At 35.5% G+C, this 18,488-nt stretch overlaps 1 protein-coding gene across 1 annotated transcript in view; it reads right to left on the bottom strand.

The window, feature by feature from the left end:
* LOC136560796 (sodium channel protein type 5 subunit alpha-like) overlaps positions 1-18,068 on the bottom strand; it is a 32,614-nt gene extending 14,546 nt beyond the window's left edge. Inside the window, exons 1-15 of the mRNA XM_066556886.1 lie at positions 17,787-18,068; positions 16,272-16,390; positions 15,665-15,754; positions 14,477-14,605; positions 12,359-12,450; positions 11,275-11,515; positions 10,629-10,679; positions 9,880-10,021; positions 8,488-8,682; positions 7,241-7,432; positions 3,542-3,644; positions 2,950-3,179; positions 2,674-2,826; positions 2,020-2,373; positions 811-1,263 (exon numbers count right to left, since the gene is read on the bottom strand). Of these exons, the coding sequence (XP_066412983.1) occupies positions 811-1,263; positions 2,020-2,373; positions 2,674-2,826; positions 2,950-3,179; positions 3,542-3,644; positions 7,241-7,432; positions 8,488-8,682; positions 9,880-10,021; positions 10,629-10,679; positions 11,275-11,515; positions 12,359-12,450; positions 14,477-14,605; positions 15,665-15,754; positions 16,272-16,390; positions 17,787-18,068 (2,826 nt within the window). The remainder of the gene's footprint in view (positions 1-810; positions 1,264-2,019; positions 2,374-2,673; positions 2,827-2,949; positions 3,180-3,541; positions 3,645-7,240; positions 7,433-8,487; positions 8,683-9,879; positions 10,022-10,628; positions 10,680-11,274; positions 11,516-12,358; positions 12,451-14,476; positions 14,606-15,664; positions 15,755-16,271; positions 16,391-17,786) is intronic.
* Positions 18,069-18,488: the final 420 nt, after the last annotated feature.

The raw sequence follows: 18,488 nt of genomic DNA, 5'->3' as shown, positions 1-18,488 counted from the left end.
GCTTTTGTTTACATTCTCTTTGGATTCCATGCAACTGAGAAGCAACATATAATCAACACAAGAGGCCTGCCTTCCAAAAAATCCAGGTGTAAGGCAAAGGAGACAAAAAGAAAGAATGTCTTGATCGAGCTTTGTTTATCAATTGACAGAAATAAATGGAAACAAAACAGTCAGAAGCAGAATTTTGGCTGTCATTGAGGAGAATGATGAAAAAGTGAATCTTCAACATATCACTGAATAACCAAGACTATTTGGTAGCCCTTTTACTGTAAGAAAGTAAATGTGCAGAGATGACAGAAAGGATAATATTTACTGTTGAGTCTTTGAGATTGTATTTACAGATGCAAGTTGTGGCATTCACATTCTCTGAAAAAAATCCCTTCACCCAGGATTTTTCTCCTGGGAAGCTGAGAAGCCTCAGAGAAAAGGAAAACAATTCTTATCTCATTTGCTTCTCCTGTGTTGTGCTCATGTGGAATGTGTTTGGAGATTGTTTACCCACAGGTGATTGTTTCATTGGATTCTGCTGTGAGTTGTTTTGATTCTTTGGCCAATTAGGGCCAAGCTGTGTCAGGACTTTGGAAAGAGTCAGGAGTTTTCATTATTATCTTTTTAGCATTGTGTAAGTATCCTTTCTGTATTCTTTAGTATAGTTAGTATAGTATTCTTTAATATAATATAGTATTATAAAGCAATAAATGAGCCTTCTGAGAACATGGAGTCAGATTCATCATTCTTTCCTTCGTCGAGGCATTCCCTGCAAATACAATAGCAAGTCACAATAATTTTTCAAATATCAGTATTCCTTACCTGTTTCCTGTATTCGACAGCTGTGTGCAAAATGTGCCCATCATCACCTTCCTTGAGGTAAGCCTCTGCTGCTGTAATGGGAACACAGGTACTGGGGCTGGTCAAAATTTCTTCATATTTCCTTGCTAGTGAGGAACTCTCTTCCATATGGCCACACTCTATATCAAAGGAGCTGTTGTCTATGTATTTCCTGACATCTGTCATGGGACAATTAGTAACCTCTATGCCCTTCCCAGAAACTTCTGCCAAAGTCTTCTTTTTGTCTGCTCTTCTGAGGCTTCCCCTCATTCTCTTGCAGCAGTGATCCCAAATTCTGTCTTTCACAGCCTTCAGGCTCTTGTGAATCTGTGCAATGGCAATCTGGTATTTAGTCCCTTCTCCAGGCTCCTCTTGTCCCTCTGGGCCATCAATGTTGAATGAACTCAGCAGCAAAGCAATGAACAGGTTGAGCACCTTAAAATAAAGTAAGTTGGAGATGCTATTGCTAACAGAAGAGACACTTCAGACTTCCTTTCATTAACCCCTAATAAATAATGAAATTATTTACTATTACTCTAGAATATTGCAATAGCATGATATGGCTCCTTCTGGAAGGAATGGCAGCAGAAAAAAAGGAGGGAAGTGAGAGTTTGTGTATATCAAATATATTTTCACATGCTTTGATGTCCATAGTGTATGAGGAGGCAGTTGTAGAAAAACAGCATGCAAAGATGAATTTTAATTACATCACCATCAAAAAGGATCTGATATAGACCAACAAACCAAGCAGATGAAAAAGATTTTGTCTGCCAGCAAATTTACAATTCATCTAGTAAAAACCCAAAAATCTGGTTTCTGTAAATTTTGATAACATAGGGGCAATGTGTTAAGCATTGAAAGAACTTAAAGAACTCAGAACTCATCAAAAGAACTCAGTTTGGTGATTTGGTCCCATCAACACAAAAGATGAAGACATCTGACACCAAATTATGATAAGCTCTGCACTCCTATACTCTGGCTAGAAGGAATAATTTTATTTTGCTTCTATGTCTTGTGTGAGAAAGAGAACGAAAGGGGAAAAGGGAAAAAAGGAGACAGAACAAAACCATATGTCAAATGACACCCAGAAAAGAGAATAAAGTGAATACTTTTCAAAGAGTTTAGTTTTCCTCCAAAGAAAAAAGTAACTGGATGCATTCAGTAGGGACTGAAAATGGACTTGAAACTCACCACCAGGTTTCCTAGCACCAGGACGAGCAAGAAAATGGTGACACATTTCCTTTTTCCAGCCACTTCCATGCATTCCCACATCGTTTCAATCCATTCTCCACATAATATTCGGAATATAATGAGGATTGAATGACTAAAATCTATCATATGCCAGCGTAATTTGCCACTGGAGCTTATTTTACAGGCATTTTTGCCATAATCACCACCCAAAATCTGCATTCCTACTACAGCAAAAATAAATATAGTGATTGCCAAAACCAGAGTGAGGTTACTCAGTGCACCAAATGAGTGTAGAATTATTTTCATAAGAGTGTTCAAGGCTGGCCAGGACTTTGCCAATTTGAAGATCCTGAGCTGTAAATAAAACACAGGGGAAAAAAAAAAGTTAAAATGGCCCAGATAGCACAGCACACAAGAAAGCCAGACCCCACATTTACCATGATGTCTTTACTGCAGTAATATCACTATTTTTTCCCCAAAGAAAGCCTTTTAATTGTTTTGATGCAATTAAAATCACTCCAGTTAAAAGCTCATGTTGTTTTACCAATAAATAAAACAGATTTAACATATTCATCAGTAAAATAATATGAGGGTATTTTGCTATATAACACATGTACATTTAAAAAAAAAAAAATTTTAAAAATAAATAATTACCAGCCTGAAAGGTGACAGATTTGTTCCAAAGCTTGCTAGGCCAATTAAAACGACCAAGCTATCAAAAACATTCCACTTTTCCTGGAAATAGTAGTAAGGATCTAGAGCAATGATTTTCAAGATCATTTCTGCAGTAAAAATCAGGGTGAAGACCTGGGAAGACAAAAATGAAATTCAGAAAAAAAGTCATTGAACAAGGCTGTCTCCTCATGGGAGTGTCCCAGTATGAATACAGGGTTATAACTCAATTTTTAATCTTATATAGACTTAACTTACCTTGTCACTCAGAGAAATCAGTTGTTGGTATTCGTCTTTCATGCCAGGGTACTCCATAGCCAGGAACAAGGTATTCAAGATAATGGAAACCACAATTAAGAGATCAACAAATGGATTCAAAATTACCAATTTCATCTTCTCTTTGACTGCTCTCCAGAATGGACAACAATTCCAAATCAGATACTTTTGAGGGAAATTTTTCCAAAATGTAGGACAGTTCAGTTTTGACTCTGTCAGACAAAGAGGGAAAGTGACATGTGAATAATCATTTGTAGAATATCACAGAATGAAGAATGGGATGATAATTCATTAAAAGGATTGAAAAGTCAATCTCACATGAGCAGAATGGCATCATTGAAAAAATTGTTTAGCTCATTCTGCACAAACTAATCACAGACTAATAAAGGTCAGGCAAAATTTACCCTTGGTAATTGCGAGTTACAGGAGATATGAGAATATTTATTTTACTGAAATTTACATTTGGCAGCACAATTTCCCCTAGTGGCTTTGAAAAGAATGGTGTTTGTGACAGTTTGATCTCTCAGGTCAAGTTACACCATCACCACAGGAAAAACAGGAAAGAATGACTTACTTGAATTATCTGTAAGAATTGTGGCTGCACTCATTAACCTCTGTCTTCGGACGGGATCATTGATAGCATCCATTGAGACCTCATAGTCCAGCAGGATCTGCCTCTTTGGTCAGAAAGACAGCAGAGGATAATATAACAGGGGACCATAAAGATATAATAATTACAATACAAATATTAAAAAACTTGCAATACAAAAATTACATCCAGCATGAGATAAGTATGCCTTTTCAAATATACATTATAGCAAAGCTTTTACTTGCTGAAAGAACATAAAACAAAAAAAAAAAAACAAAAAAAAAAAAACAAAAAAAAACAAAAAAATCAGATGTTTGGAGACAAAGAACATGTCATCAAAAGCAGTACAATATTTCAAGAATTTTTTTCTTTCTGAAGATATTTAATTAGCAGTTATATTTCCATTATAAAAGAATGACAGAAACTTTAACAGGGGGCAAGGGAAGATAATCAATCTGTCTTTTCCAGTGAATGATAAAAACAACAGACAAAAAGAACACTGACCATCAGTTTGAATAAACTATTGGCTATTTAACTATGAACTACTGATTATTAATAAATAATCATGTATTAATATGAAAAATAGTCACTTAGTTAATACAAATTATTGGGATTTTTAGCCCTATTAAGCCTACCAAGATCTAACTTTGAACTGCATTTGAACTCAAGATCTAATATTGAACTGCCTAAAACCAGGAATGGGACTACTTTTGTTTTCATTACAACTACCAGATGACAAGGAACCTGACAGCCTGGGAGTGGACAGACTGACCACATCACAATTCACTGTATTTTAGTATTCCCTCTCAGCAAAACTAGATTTGCATAATTTTCTTTTTTGGGAAGGATAAATGAATAAAAATATATCATAATGTTACCTCAAACTCTTATGATATTATGATTTTTATTAACTTACTCTGTAAAACTGTTATTCAAAGAATGAAACTGATATCCTTAGCCTTAAAAGATTAATAACAATTATATCTTTTTTCACTCTGATATTTTAATGAAAATCTAAGCAAAACTTAGCTGATAGAGCTGCCAGAGAACAAACCTCTAAAATGAATTTATAGTACAGTGCTAAAATGCTCATTTTCTCCTCTTTTGTTCTGAATCCAAGAGGCTCCAAAGACTCTTGTAATCATGGCCCATGCAAGTCACCCTTCATCCTTTTCTCTAAGATTTGGTGTCCCAGAAAACAGAAACCCAGAATAATTTGTGTGCCACCCTGACTAAAGTTCTCAGTCTTCTTGTTGAAATCCACAGGTGTTAAGGAACCTTCAGAGTTGTGGTTTTGGAAAGGACAAGGAGATTCACTCACACTGAACTGGTTACTGCTGCTCATTGATCTTTAGCTGAAGGAAGTAACTGGGCATGAGAAGTCCTCTGACAAATTGGGATTTAAAATAGGGATGTGCACTAGAGAAATAATGTTTATAAACTCATTCTGTCCTACCAAAAAGCTTCTACCCAATGTGCTTCTCTCTTCGACTTAGCACCTTTAGCCTCTTTTTGTGATGGAAGTAGAGAAGACATTGTTTGAGGAGTCCTCAAACAGCAGAGCTTGTATTACCAGTAATTGTCATAACATGGAATAAATTATTCTTATTTGACTAAAGGTAAAAATCTGCATTGGAGAAGCTCACACTGCTTGGATCATGCTTTAAGTTTTCCTAGAGATCTTTAGAACTTTGTCATTCCCTGGACACAGAGAGGGGAAAGGACCTTGGAAAGGTCTGAAGATGTTATTTCTGAGATATAAACATCCAAATTACATTTGGCATCCATCTGTGCAGACTTTGTAGCCTTGCCAGAAGTAAGGTCTAGCAAATAATCCACATTTATCTCCTGTCTCATACATCTCCTGCAGCACAGTCACAGACTTAGAAGAATAAAGTTAAATAGAAATAAACAGCCATAAAAATGATTTTTATACTTACAGAAGATATGACACCTATTATGAATTTATTTTTTTTCTGAATAGGTACAATAAACACTACCATGGGCTGTGACACAGCATTTCCTTTAAGTGCAGCAGAACCAAACTAGGTCACAAAATTGAATTACATTCTTAACACAGCAGGGGAAACATTATTGACTACAAGAAGCAAATGCTTTACTAAAGGAGTTGACAGGTGGTTGCCAAGTGGGTGCTTTGGATTCGTTCAGCTCAAATATAGAATTTATTATAGCTGGGATTATAGAATTTAGAAGAAATTCTGACCATGATGACTGTCAGAATGAGAATTTAATCAATTTTAGCTAGGACTATATGCCTGAGAAAGACTCCCCTTCAAGAATACTTTTCAAACAGATGAAAGTTGGAACATGATTTCTCTTAGCTCTGCTATTGGAAAATTTTCATTTTCAGTAAGATGTGTGGAACACTTCTGATGCTCTCTCAGAAGCAAAAGAGAATCTGTCACAGGATGAAACCAGTATAAGGGCATTAGAAGCTTTCTTTTTAGATATTGTTGAAAATAATTAACTAAGATGGATAATTGCCTGAGAATTATTTTGAAAGATTCAGCTCAGGATTAAAATATCTAAATATAGGTATCTAAATGAAGATGCTGACAAAGAGCCAGAGAAAGAATCAAGCTGGGATGGTCTTCTAGAAGATACAGTATTTTGTCAGTGGCAAAGGTACTGTGGAAAAAAAATCTCCAAAATTAAGCAAAGAAAGAATAATGAGTCTTATTAGAAGTTTCTTAATGGACTTAAAAATGAGTGGTCAGCAGAGGAGCCAGGAATCACTGCTGTAAACAACATGTGAAACAATATGTGTGGGAATCAGCCTAATGTTTTAGATATCCATGCTTAATTTATCCATGTGTGCAATGCATTTAAAATCCCAGTATATGGAACACAGGTTTCTGATAAGTTTGATTCACATAAATAAATGTTTCTGAAGCCATTTGAGATGGACTATTGAGACATTTGGTAGCTGAGATATCCACAGCAGCAGACATGGCACATAACATCTGTGCCCTTCCACAGAGGAGGTGAAAGCCAAGTAAGACACTAGAAAAGCTCTAATGTCACTAGGTATCAATTTGTGACCTGAAAAATTAAATCTCCACTTGACTCTGGGAGTTTAGAACCTAAAACACATGGAGAAACCTTAAAAACCCCAAAAATTCACAATCTAGTTGCATAAATGTAGATATTTAGCAACATTTAGGATGCTGTAAGGTTTATGAGATACCCACAAAGTGATGGAAGATGTGCCACAGATATTAAAGATATCTAGAATATCCACCATATGCAAGAGCATCTACACTGGCACCAGATGCCTAAAGTCAGCAAGTGAATCACATCCCAAAGATCAGAAATCTTCATACTGAACTAAACCCTACCCTAAATATTTCGATCAGAGAATTAGCTGTCTGTAGAAAGGAATAATAATTTAAAAAAATAAAATTTAAAAAATAGTTAGGTCTTTAGGAAAACTCTTAAACTTAAGAGTTTTATACATTTATTTCTGCAGCACAAACAGAGATATTGACATATTTTACCACAGCTCTCAGAGCACAGGTCTATGATGTGCCATAAGTGACAGCCACTTCCAACTTCCCTTTCAGGTGCAGGTAATGCTGGCTCCCTCTGCTCCCAAAATCTCATCCTTGAATTGTCATATCACATGCAAATCTAATGAATGTATTTTCTATTGCAAATACTTACGAGCTTCTTGTGGCAGCGATCAGGCTGTGAACGAAAAATTTGCTCCTCATTTTCCTGGTCATCTGAAATTAAGTTTTGTCTTGAAGTAGGTGTTTCTTTATTACTCTCTTTTCCTTCTGAATTTTTCAAGTCAGCAACTGGCATTTCAGATGCAGCATGCAAGGCCTTACTGCTTTCTTCCACAGCCAACATCTGTAACAGGAAAAGCAGAACATCTGTCTGTTAATTCAAGGCAAATTCCAATGCATGGACTAAGATCATATACATGTAATTATTATGATATCTGAATTATTTGCACTGACAATTCCTAGGCTTCAAATGTTAAACTGTCATCAAAAGACAGGAGTAAAAAATGCTATTCACAATTCTGAAAGACAAAGCAGGGTTATCTGTGAGCTACTCTAATTAAAGTCTGCCCTTGTCACTTTAAATATTGTATTTTGTATCTGATTTACAAAGTATGAGGGCTTATCCTTTCACTTTCCTTTTCTTGCTTTGAAAAGGACCTTGAGTCCAAGAAAGCTCAAACTAAATCCTAAAATGTTAAATTTTCCTAAATCCTAATCCCGTTGAAAGAAAAATAGAAAGAAGAAAAAAGGAAAACAGAAGGAAAAAAAGGCCTGTCAAGGTGGAATGTCAGGCACAGAAACATTACAGAGCTGTCAACAACTGTAGAGGAGGAACTTGGTAAAATGGTGATGCCTAACACTTAAATGATGAAATTTGATAATTGCTAGAGAATATTTGTTTGTCCTCTCACAAGTCTGACCTTTCTGACTGTGAGCAGTAAACCAGGGAAATCTTTCATTTAAGGTAGGAGTTAAATTGCATCTACCAATGCTTCCTTCCTGCAGTAATATCAGGAAGGGATACCCAGAGAAAGGAATTTTTGGGCACAGTAATAATGGTACTGTACAAGAACAGGGCAAACTATGGAGTGCAGCATTCAAGCAATATCATAAAAATTACTTTCTTGCCAGAAAGACATTCCTGTACAATGTCAGGTCTGCAAATCCTAAAACTTAGTATATTTTAAGTTGGATTTATGATGGGTTTTTGTATCACAGGAACGTTTATGTATTTAAACATATGTATACATGCATATATGCATTTGGAAAGACATAAAGAGAAATGCAGTGTCAGAAAGTATTTTAAGAAGCCCATGTTTAATTCAAAACATTATTTCCCTAATTCACAAACAGAAGAAAACAGAAGGAACTACAGATCATATATGAACATTTACAAACCTGTTCCTTCTCTATAATTTGTCTGGCATCCTGAAGCAGCTTTTCTTTTGCCTCTGTTTCAGCACGAGTGGCTCTGTTTTCCTCTTCATATGCCATAGTTACCACAGCCAAGATCAGATTGAAGAGATAAAATGAGCAGAAGAAGATGACTGCCATAAAAAAAAAGATGCAGGACACTCCAGAGGTACGGATGGTCTGTGAGGAAAAGGTAAAGGTGGTAATAAATTCCAAATAAACTAATATTTACAAAGCAATTTCACAATAACTATAAAGAATTTATTTTTCTATGCAATACAAAAGGTTAATGCACTGCAGTGTTTTCAATGAACAACAGTAGGATCTGCTTCTGGTCTAAGTCATACATGAAAAAGTCACATACTGGAGAAAAGAATTAACAAATCTCATTCTTAAAATAAATCAAATATCTTCCAGCAAATCAGGCTAATGACCATCAGAGTTTAAGCTATGAGAAGACAACTTCATCTGTAAAGACATAGGTGACTGTGGAAGAAATTAATAAAATTCAGTAATAAAGATGAAACCTAGGATTTTTTATATAATCATGACAGATGTTTTAATTACAGAATCAGAGGCAACATTTAGACTGATTATATTATTCTTTTTTTAATGGTAGCAGAGGAGATGATTCAAAATTGAGCTCTGAAACATTAAAAACTAAAAGTAACATGACCTGCAAATGGCAAAAGACATTGCATCCATTTAAAAAGTCCCAGTTAATAAAGGCTGATGGAAAAAAGAGCTAAAATGGATCAATATGAAAGGTACAGAACAAGGCAGAGAATATTGCTCCTGTCTGGAAAAGGCACTGTATAGATGTAGGGGATCCAGGAAGTTCTCTACAGGTATTTTTACATCATTTTTTAAAAAAAACACAGAATTGAAAAGTTACATTCAACTCTCAGAATTAAAATATAAAGTCCCCAATTTTTTTAGTACCATGTTGTCAAAAATGAAAGTGTATATGTTGAGCCAAAAGGTTTGGTGAGGAGTCAGCACTTAAAAGGAAGACAAACAGAGAATGTGACAAATCCTCACATTCCCTGCAGTAGCAGGGAGCTCCCTGGCTGGATCTGCTCCATATCTCAGTCCTTGGGTAGTTACATACAAATTTTTAACTCTTATTTAGCTCTTAACCACCTGAGCGTGTTCTCCAACAAAACTATGAGCACTCACAGCAGGGTTGCTCCTACCCAACATCACTTGCCGAAGGTGCTACAGCTCAGTCACTTGATTCTACTTCCTTAATACTTACATTGATTTTAGGAGAAAATTGGTGTCAGTAATGTTAAAACCAATACAGACTTTTCTAGTGGACATAAAGCTCTGAATTGCACATCCAAAGTCATTCCAGCAGGTAAAAAAAGCACCCACTTGTCTGTAGAGACGCTCCCAGTAGTCCTGGGTCATCAGCCGGAACACAGAGAGGAAAGCCCAGCCAAAGTGGTCAAAACTTGTATAACCAAAGTCAGGATTTTTCCCAATCTTCTCACAGGTGTAGTTCTCTGGACACCCACTTCTAACCACAAAAGAAATGTTAAACAATACTTATGTGGAGATTCAATTGAATTTGAAAGAATCCAATACATGGCAACAAGTAAAGATTTGTTCAGTTTGTCTGAAAAGAGGTTTCATTATTCCCCAAAATATTCCTGCCAGAAGGGCTGATTCATATCTGACCATCCCAGAAAACCATTTGTCTAGTAAAGAAAACTAGACAGAGACCTTAGTTTGGGACAGACAAAAACTCTCATTGATGTAGGATATGTCCTAACAAATACAGAGAGTGGGGGAAAATGGAAATACCTTTATTTTTAAATAATTCACCAAGATGAAGAGAGCAGAATTTATTAATATCTAAAAAGTCTTTAGTGATCTGTTCCCCTTCTCATTTTTATCATTCTACCTTATCATTATACTCCTAGCAGTTAGCAACAAAGTACATATAAAATTGGCTGCATTCTTGTTCTTCATTCCTTTTCTGGTGTGAAATATGTGGTTTTTAATTTAATTGATCCATTTCTTCCTCCTGAAAAATCATCACCATTCCTTTAGACCAAAAATAAAACCATAGTTCTGAAGGAAAAAATGAAGAAAGTACTAAAACTGCTTTGTTCACTTACTTGAAATCTTCACTGTACTCACACAGCAATATTTCAGAAGTGTCTTTCAATCTAAAGCATTGCTCTAATAAAAAAAAAAAAAAAAAAACAAAACCAAACAATCAAAGAATCATAAAATTAAAAGTTTTCAGTTGCTACAGCTTTCTGACAGTAAACCAAACATTACTACACTTTATAAACACTCTGATGGATCAAACCTCTGTGAAAGATCCTTTCCCAACAGGACTGAGTCTCAGCAGATCTGTCTCTGGCAATTTAAAATAAATAGTAACAATTTGCTGCACAACTAACAATGTAAGATTCTATTTGATCTTGGGTAAAAATAAGAATCTCTATGAAAACTAGACAAAATCCATTAATTACAGAGTAATTGGAAAAAATCATTCTCTGTGCAGTAACCCTAAAATTAATATCCCTGTGCAATGCACAGATAAGGAAGAAAATGCTTATAGAAAACTCAGTCCCTCTATCCCACAGAGTGCTGATCTTTCTCCAAATCCAAGATTCACTAATCTCATATTCAGTTGTCCTAGAGACTTCATACTACTACTTGTGCAATTGGAAGGACAAACCTTCTTGGCAGAAATACATTCAACTATACATTAACATGCCTGTGAAAAATCAATACATACATAGGAAGATACACAGATTATGTAAAGGGAGAAAAGAAAAACATTTACCTTCATCATTTGGTACATATATCTTGGGATCCTTACATAATGAGTCATCGTACAGAGTTTTATTGAGGATACATTTGGATTTTAAATTGCCCATGAAGAGCTGAAGGCCTATTAGTGCAAATATACTCAAGCAAAATACAGTCAGGATCAGCACATCCAAGAGCTTCTTAACAGACTCAACAAGTGAATTTACAATGACTTTCAGACCTAGGAAGATAAGATCCAATAACATAGTAAGTGAGAAAAAGACTGTAATGATATTCCTATATGACAAGTCATGACGGCTGCAGGTTTGTTAAAGACAAAGTATTGATATGTGGCTTTTTGCACTAAAATTAAACACCTTCAATGCTTCATTAATGCTATAATTTCATAAAAAATCAAAATATATTTGCAATTACATGGAAATGATAAAGTTAATATTATGACCATGAGATATATTGTAATTTATAGATTTTCAAGCCAATTTTTGCAGTTGGACTCTGAAATCATTCTTTGGTACCCTAATTAAGGACACAACTTACAAAAAATATTGAACTCTGGATAGCATATGCAACACACTGTTGAAAGTATTACACACAATCTAGACAGTGGCTGTGGTCAGTAAGGAAACAAATGAAAGTCTCTCAAATTGTGAAATCATCATTCTGGAAAATAAACCAGACAAGGATTAGCTAATGAGGTAGAACATGAAACCAGAAATATGGTGGTTTAGATATATTATGTTAAGAAAATATATTACATACAGTGGGCTGCTCCAAGAAGACAAATTAAAGAAACAAAGGCACTGGGCTAAATAAAAATGTACATCAGTAATGGGATAAAAAAATAATAAAATAATAATGCAGAATATAAATTTGCCTTTGTCAAAACCATTTGAAGGAAAGATGATTTAAAAAATTATGTTAGGGTGCTGCTGAGGGTGCAAAACAGTCACACCTTGGGGTCACAAAAAGTGACCAGAGAACTGGAAGACAAGAACAGGAGTGGAATTAGAATTTGCATTCTGGTGAAGCAGAGAGAAAATCAGTAAGGTGTATTGTTCCTTACCTGGTATTACTGAAATAGCTTTCAAAGTCCTCAGTACTCTGAAAGTTCGAAGAATTGAAACATTGCCAACACTATGAAATGCAGCCATGTACCTGCAAAATTAACCCATACTCAACTGAATGACAAAGATGGAGCTTTTCAAAGCATTTCCTTATGGAGCAGGCAGTAATGAATTCACTGCATAAAATATATCCTAAGATACATGCCTAAAATTAGGAATCTAAGTCAATTTCTCGGCATGGATCTAAAGTAATGGGGCTTTGGAGCAGTGCCTCTGAAAAAATATACAGTAAGTTCCTACTTTGGGTGGATGTGGATGCTTTAACTTTGGAAGAGTTTATCCATCAAAATTTCAAATAAATATAAAACTGCCAATGTCATAACCACACTCTTACACTGAGACTTCTCTCATGAAAATACATGTTGCTGCTATCTCAAAACAAAATACACACTTCAGGAGAAGGAAGTTGAGCAACAGTGGATTTATAATGTGTTTATTCTGTACCACAGGGGCTCTCTAACCTTTAACAGTCACTGAGAACTTGAGTATTGCAACTTGTTTCAATTTTAACATTTCAACAATTAAAAAGTTTCATCAAATCAGTATTTTAAAGCATTTCATAGTCTATACAGCACTTTAACAGGTTACCCCAAATTTTCTAAGACTTCTTTATGTCAGATAGGACATGAATTGTGACTCATCTCATGACAAGCTCATAACTGGTAACAGAATTCCTTAAAAAATAAAGTCTCTATAGAAAAATCCGAGACAACAATGGTTGAAAAGGCAACCTCCCCCTCAAAGCATGACTTTGTCAGCAGCAGATCAGAGCACATTGGCTTTGTCTAGTCTGTAAGATTGAATAATTATCAAGTACCCTAAGCAATAACAACACTTGAGTTAGCAGTTGAGCTAATTTCTAAATAGTTTTTATTGTTGTACTATAAGACATGGAAAAAAACAGGTGGAGGTACTGTATTGTAAAGTTGAACATTAATTAATTAGGGGTGAAAGGACCATAATTTAATTTTTCATGCAACTGTTGGACAGTCTTGTGATATTTGTAACTATCAGTAACTATCTAGTGATAGATGCTGATGATCAACAGTATTCAAGTTCCTTAGCAGTTCATTTTTACCTGTAAGATTAATTGTTCATATACATATTGATGTGTGTGATGACACCTGGGTACATATCATCTATTACTTACAAATGAGGAAAAACCTACCTGTAGTGCTGCAAACTACTCCCTTCTTTTTTATTCTGCCACCTGACAACTTCATTTGGTGCCTTTAGCTCTCATTGTAGGAAGAAAAATACTATTTTTTCTCTTTTTGTCTCTGTGCTGTACACTTCAACTGTGTTCCTGCTCTGCGATTGTCTTTTCATGCCAGTTTTTCTCTATGTAGTTTTTTGGTATGTGGAATTGCAGATATACATATTCACTGCAGCTTTTTTAATTCTGACATCTTTTGACATGTGAGGAACAAAACTACACAAGGTCCTGAATTAAAACACAGGCTACACAGAGAAATAATGTGTATTCTGCTTCTTTACTTCTTACCCCCAATGTCTTCATTTTCTACCTCCTTCTCTGACCATGACTGCATGCTGGAGTGGTGCTTTTACAAAACTGTCTGTTTAAACTACAACATCATCTTCCCAACAAGTGGAGGCTATTCCAGAGCCCATTAATTTGCATGTAAAGCAATATGTGTTGTTCCTTGAGCATCATTTGACACTGGGATTTCATCAGTTATTTACCACCATTCAACACCTTGTGACCCATTTTGGACCCTTCTCAAATGAGTTTCATCTGATTCAGAGTACAGTTAAGACAACATAAAGGGGCTGGCTTGGTTTGGGCTGTTTATGCAATTACCTCCTGACAAAATTCAAATAAAGACTAAATTGAGAACAATCACACAGTTCTAAGATGAGCTTTTAATTTAGGTCTTACTTTAAAGTCTGTTCTTCTCATTGCAGGCATGCAAAATGTTATTCAAGCACAGTTTAGCAGGGAGGATGCCAACAACTGTAAGGAATTTCAGCAACACCAAATGTTATTTTCTCTTATTTGTCCCCTGAGTGTAAAAGAAATACTGAGTTTTACTTACATTACAATAATAATAGAAAAGTCCAAGCAGTTCCATGGATCTCTTAGAAAAGTAAATTCATTCCAAACAAATCCTCTTGCTACTACTTTAATCAATATTTCAGTAGAATAGACAGCAGTGAAAACATGTCTGAGGAGGAAAGTGTATATTAAAGTTACACAAATAAAAATATCAATGGACTGATACACATTCAGACACATTTCTATGTTTTCTCTGATTTAGTCTCTGCATGGAGATAAAGGTAGAAAATGTGAAGCAAAATGGGACAGGTTGCATTACTTTCAGAAGCATCATGGGAACAAGATGTCTTCCTGAATTTTAGTAATTTTTCCATATAAATCTACAAACACAAACATTCACATAAGCATACGATGCTATTTCTGGATGAAACATAGCTCACATTTCCTTAGGAAACATTTTCAAGATTGTGTTTAAGTTCTAAAGCAGGCTGGGAAAGCTCAAAGCCTCTGGCAGAACAAAAACAATAAAGATTTATTTCAGTCCGTAAAGTTTGCACATTTTATATATTTATTCTGACAAATACACTACAACTGAAAGAAATCCTACAGAAAATTAAGTTCTTACCATGCTTACCCCAAAATAAAAGGAATTAAAAATTACAGAACTTCTGAGGCTCCAGGCACATTTTCCAGATTTAATTCTGGAATATGAACTCAAGTTACACTGGATGCAGTGCTCAAGTACCAAAGGAAGCAAGACATTACAAATAAGTGGCTTCCTAGTGGGAACAACAGACTTAGGAGTGTCACCAGGAAAGAGAGGAAAGAACAGAATAAATATTTATTCCTTTATACCTTTTGCATGAGGCAACTACAACAGGCATTCAGGTTATTGCTCTAGAATGAGAGATATTAAGTTAAAATCCTGCTGCACAGTCTCTCAGAAAGATTTAATCCTCAAAAGGAAAAATGGACCAACCTCCTATGTTACACCAGATGGCAAAATTAGGCAAGACAGAAAAAAGGGCATATGGTGAGAACCTCTAAGAAAAGGCACTGAATCTCCACAAAAGACTGGGTGATATAATAACAGTCCTCAGCCTTCCTCAGGGGTCTATCCAAGAATTTTCAAGCCCCAGAATTAGACCACCACATTATTTAAATTTTTCAGTCCTACATGTTAGTATCCTTGGAAAAATAGTGAGCACATGGCCATTGAGGTACTTACTCAGTCCAGTAGGCTTCTACAAGAAGGTGAGGGATAGTCATAGCCATACAATTGAGTAACACAGTAAATGTAATAATGCCAAGAAAAACTGTGAATAGTAAGTCAAGGGAAAAACCTCTGTATTATACAAAATGAGGTTCATGCAAGTTGCTGATTTCCACACAAAAATACCACACAAGCATTCAAAAGATAACTTTTCATTTGAATATATTCAGAACTTATCGTGTGTTTTCCAAAGAAAATTATAACAGAATCACAAATTACCCTGAGTTGGAAGGGACCCACAAGGATTACCAAAATCCAATTCCTATTCTTGCTAAGGACCATCCCAAGAACCTCCCACCAAGATCAAATCTTCTCAGCTGGGTAAAATTCATGTTTTAAATTTAAAAATGAATTATCTGCACATGAAGATGGTTTTGGAAGTTAGGACACTAGTGGGACATAACATGTTTGACATGTTCAGGTATGTTCACCTAAAAAGACCAATTTCCACTCATTAATAATTCCAAATAAAAGCAGAAGAAGCAGAAACAGAGGGACAGAATGACAGAAAATGGCACAGAATATTTTAATATTCAAATCATGGAAGCCAATGAAAGGATATGAATGGATCAGAATTTTAATTGCCTTTTTTCTGACTGGATTAAAAGGACCAAATATAAACAAGGCAGGTGTGGCAGTAAACCGGAAAATAGTCCTCCTTTTATTTAACACCATAAAAGTCTATTAAAAAAAAAAGATTCATAGTACATGAAACATTTGAATGAATTAAAAATTTGTGCAAAAATTACATGTTCAGTTTTTCAATTCTGCATCTTGAGCTATATCTAACTGCAGTTAGGAGCACAGCTTTCCTTTATTCTAACTTGGAGCTGTGACCTGATTATTCACATTTTGAAGGAAAGCAACTCTATTGAAGTTCATTATTGCCTGAGAGGAAGAATCCATAATGGGAATGAATATGAAGAGCAAGTAATCATATTCATTTGGTCAAAGTAATTAAATTACTACTCTGGGACTGTAACAATGGCCTTAATACCTTACTCTTGGACAGTGTTACAGGCTACAAGAGATTATTTACAAGATGCAGATTGTGCAATACTGTCAAAATCCTGGACAGTCAAAGCAAATTTTTAATTTTGAAATATCTCCATATTGTCACATAACACTATAATTCCTTCTAAGCTACCTTAAGGTCCATGCAGCTCAGCACATTTGCCATATAGTAAAAATGAAATCTCTTGAATGAAAAACACAGTTTCCTAACTTTAATATAAATTTCTTCAACTCAGTCAACCTCAGTTCTTCTTCATCAATAGTATCACTTTGATTACTTTAAGAAAAAGGTATCTGGAAGATCAAAGTCTAAAGCATGCTCTCTGATATTATTACACTCCAATACCTTGCTGGCATACATTAAAACAGCAACTAGGACTGGATGGAACCTTCTGCTCTTCATATCAAGTCTTCTTTGACAGTAGTAATAATTTAAGTATTTAATTTAGAAGGGATTCCTAGACTATATACTTTATACACTGCTATAGTCAGCATCACCAACCACTCTGGAATAGCATGGAGTATGTGCAATATAAAGATGGAACAATAAGCAAAACTAGTGAGACATAAAGTTACAGAAAATTAATTTAAGACAATGAAAGTACATAGGTTTGCTACACAGAGTAATGGAAAATCTCAAATGTGCCTCCCTTAATTTGTATAGTATTTGTAATTCAGTGAAAGCATCTGCAATTCCAGCATGACCAACTGTTGGGCAGGCACTGTTTACACAACAGGGAGCTCAAGCCCACAGGCATCAGAGAAACTGCTCTGGAAAACAAAGCATCACTAATCCCAGAATATATTTACTATTAAAGTGCACCATTAACATATCATGTTTTCATAATTAACTTTGATTCTTGACTGGAATTTAAAATACCTCTTCATTCCATGATGCAGAACATATCTTAGAACTCCCCCCCAAAAGCTGTCAGTAATGTTTAAAGCTCTGTCTACAGAGCAATCAAACCCCAGCACCTCCTGAACAGAGCTTTTACTATCCCTTAAGAGCTCAGCAGGCAAAAATTAAAAAAAAAAAAAAAAAGCTTTGGGAAGTTTTAACCTTGTGATCACTGTAGTATGGATCAAAATCCTCCAAGGGTTCCCCAACCAGCTCTGCAGGAATGTCCCCATACAGAGATGGCAACGTTTTGCAGATTTTCAGGTCAAGCTGAGGAGTAAGTTTATCTTCTTCAACTCCTTGCTCCTTAGTCTCCTTAGCCTTCTCTTTAACTTTGACTTGCTCCTTTTTTTTGTTGGCAATCCTTTCCTCGATTGCTGCCAAGGACTCGGGGGTGAATCGTCGAAACCTGTTAGCTTCTGATGGCCAAAACAAGGGATCCATTTTTCCTTCTGACTGTTTATTTCCAGTACTAGAGGTAACTGAAGAAAGAAAGCTCTTGACAATTACAGAATACCAGAAATAACACACTGCTTTAATATCTATTAGATAAATTATTTTTTACTTGTCTGAAACACCATGTCAAAATATAATAAAATAGAATATGAATAGACTATTTAAATTGAAAAGAATCTACAATGACCATCCAGCCCAACTGCTGACCAGTTCAGGGCTGACCATTGAAAGGTCTTGGGCATTGCCCAAGTGCCTCTTAAACACTGACAAGCCTGGGGCATCAACCATCTGGATGGTTGATGCCCCAGGCTTGTCAGTGTTTAAGAAGGAGCTGACAGGAAGCCTGTTCCAGTGTTTGACCACCCTTTTGGCAAAGGAATGTTTCCTCATGTCCTATGTAAACCCCCT

The sequence above is a fragment of the Molothrus aeneus genome, chromosome 1 (assembly GCF_037042795.1).
Source record: "Molothrus aeneus isolate 106 chromosome 1, BPBGC_Maene_1.0, whole genome shotgun sequence".
Taxonomy (NCBI): domain Eukaryota; kingdom Metazoa; phylum Chordata; class Aves; order Passeriformes; family Icteridae; genus Molothrus; species Molothrus aeneus.
This window is presented reverse-complemented; position numbering and strand designations above follow the sequence as displayed.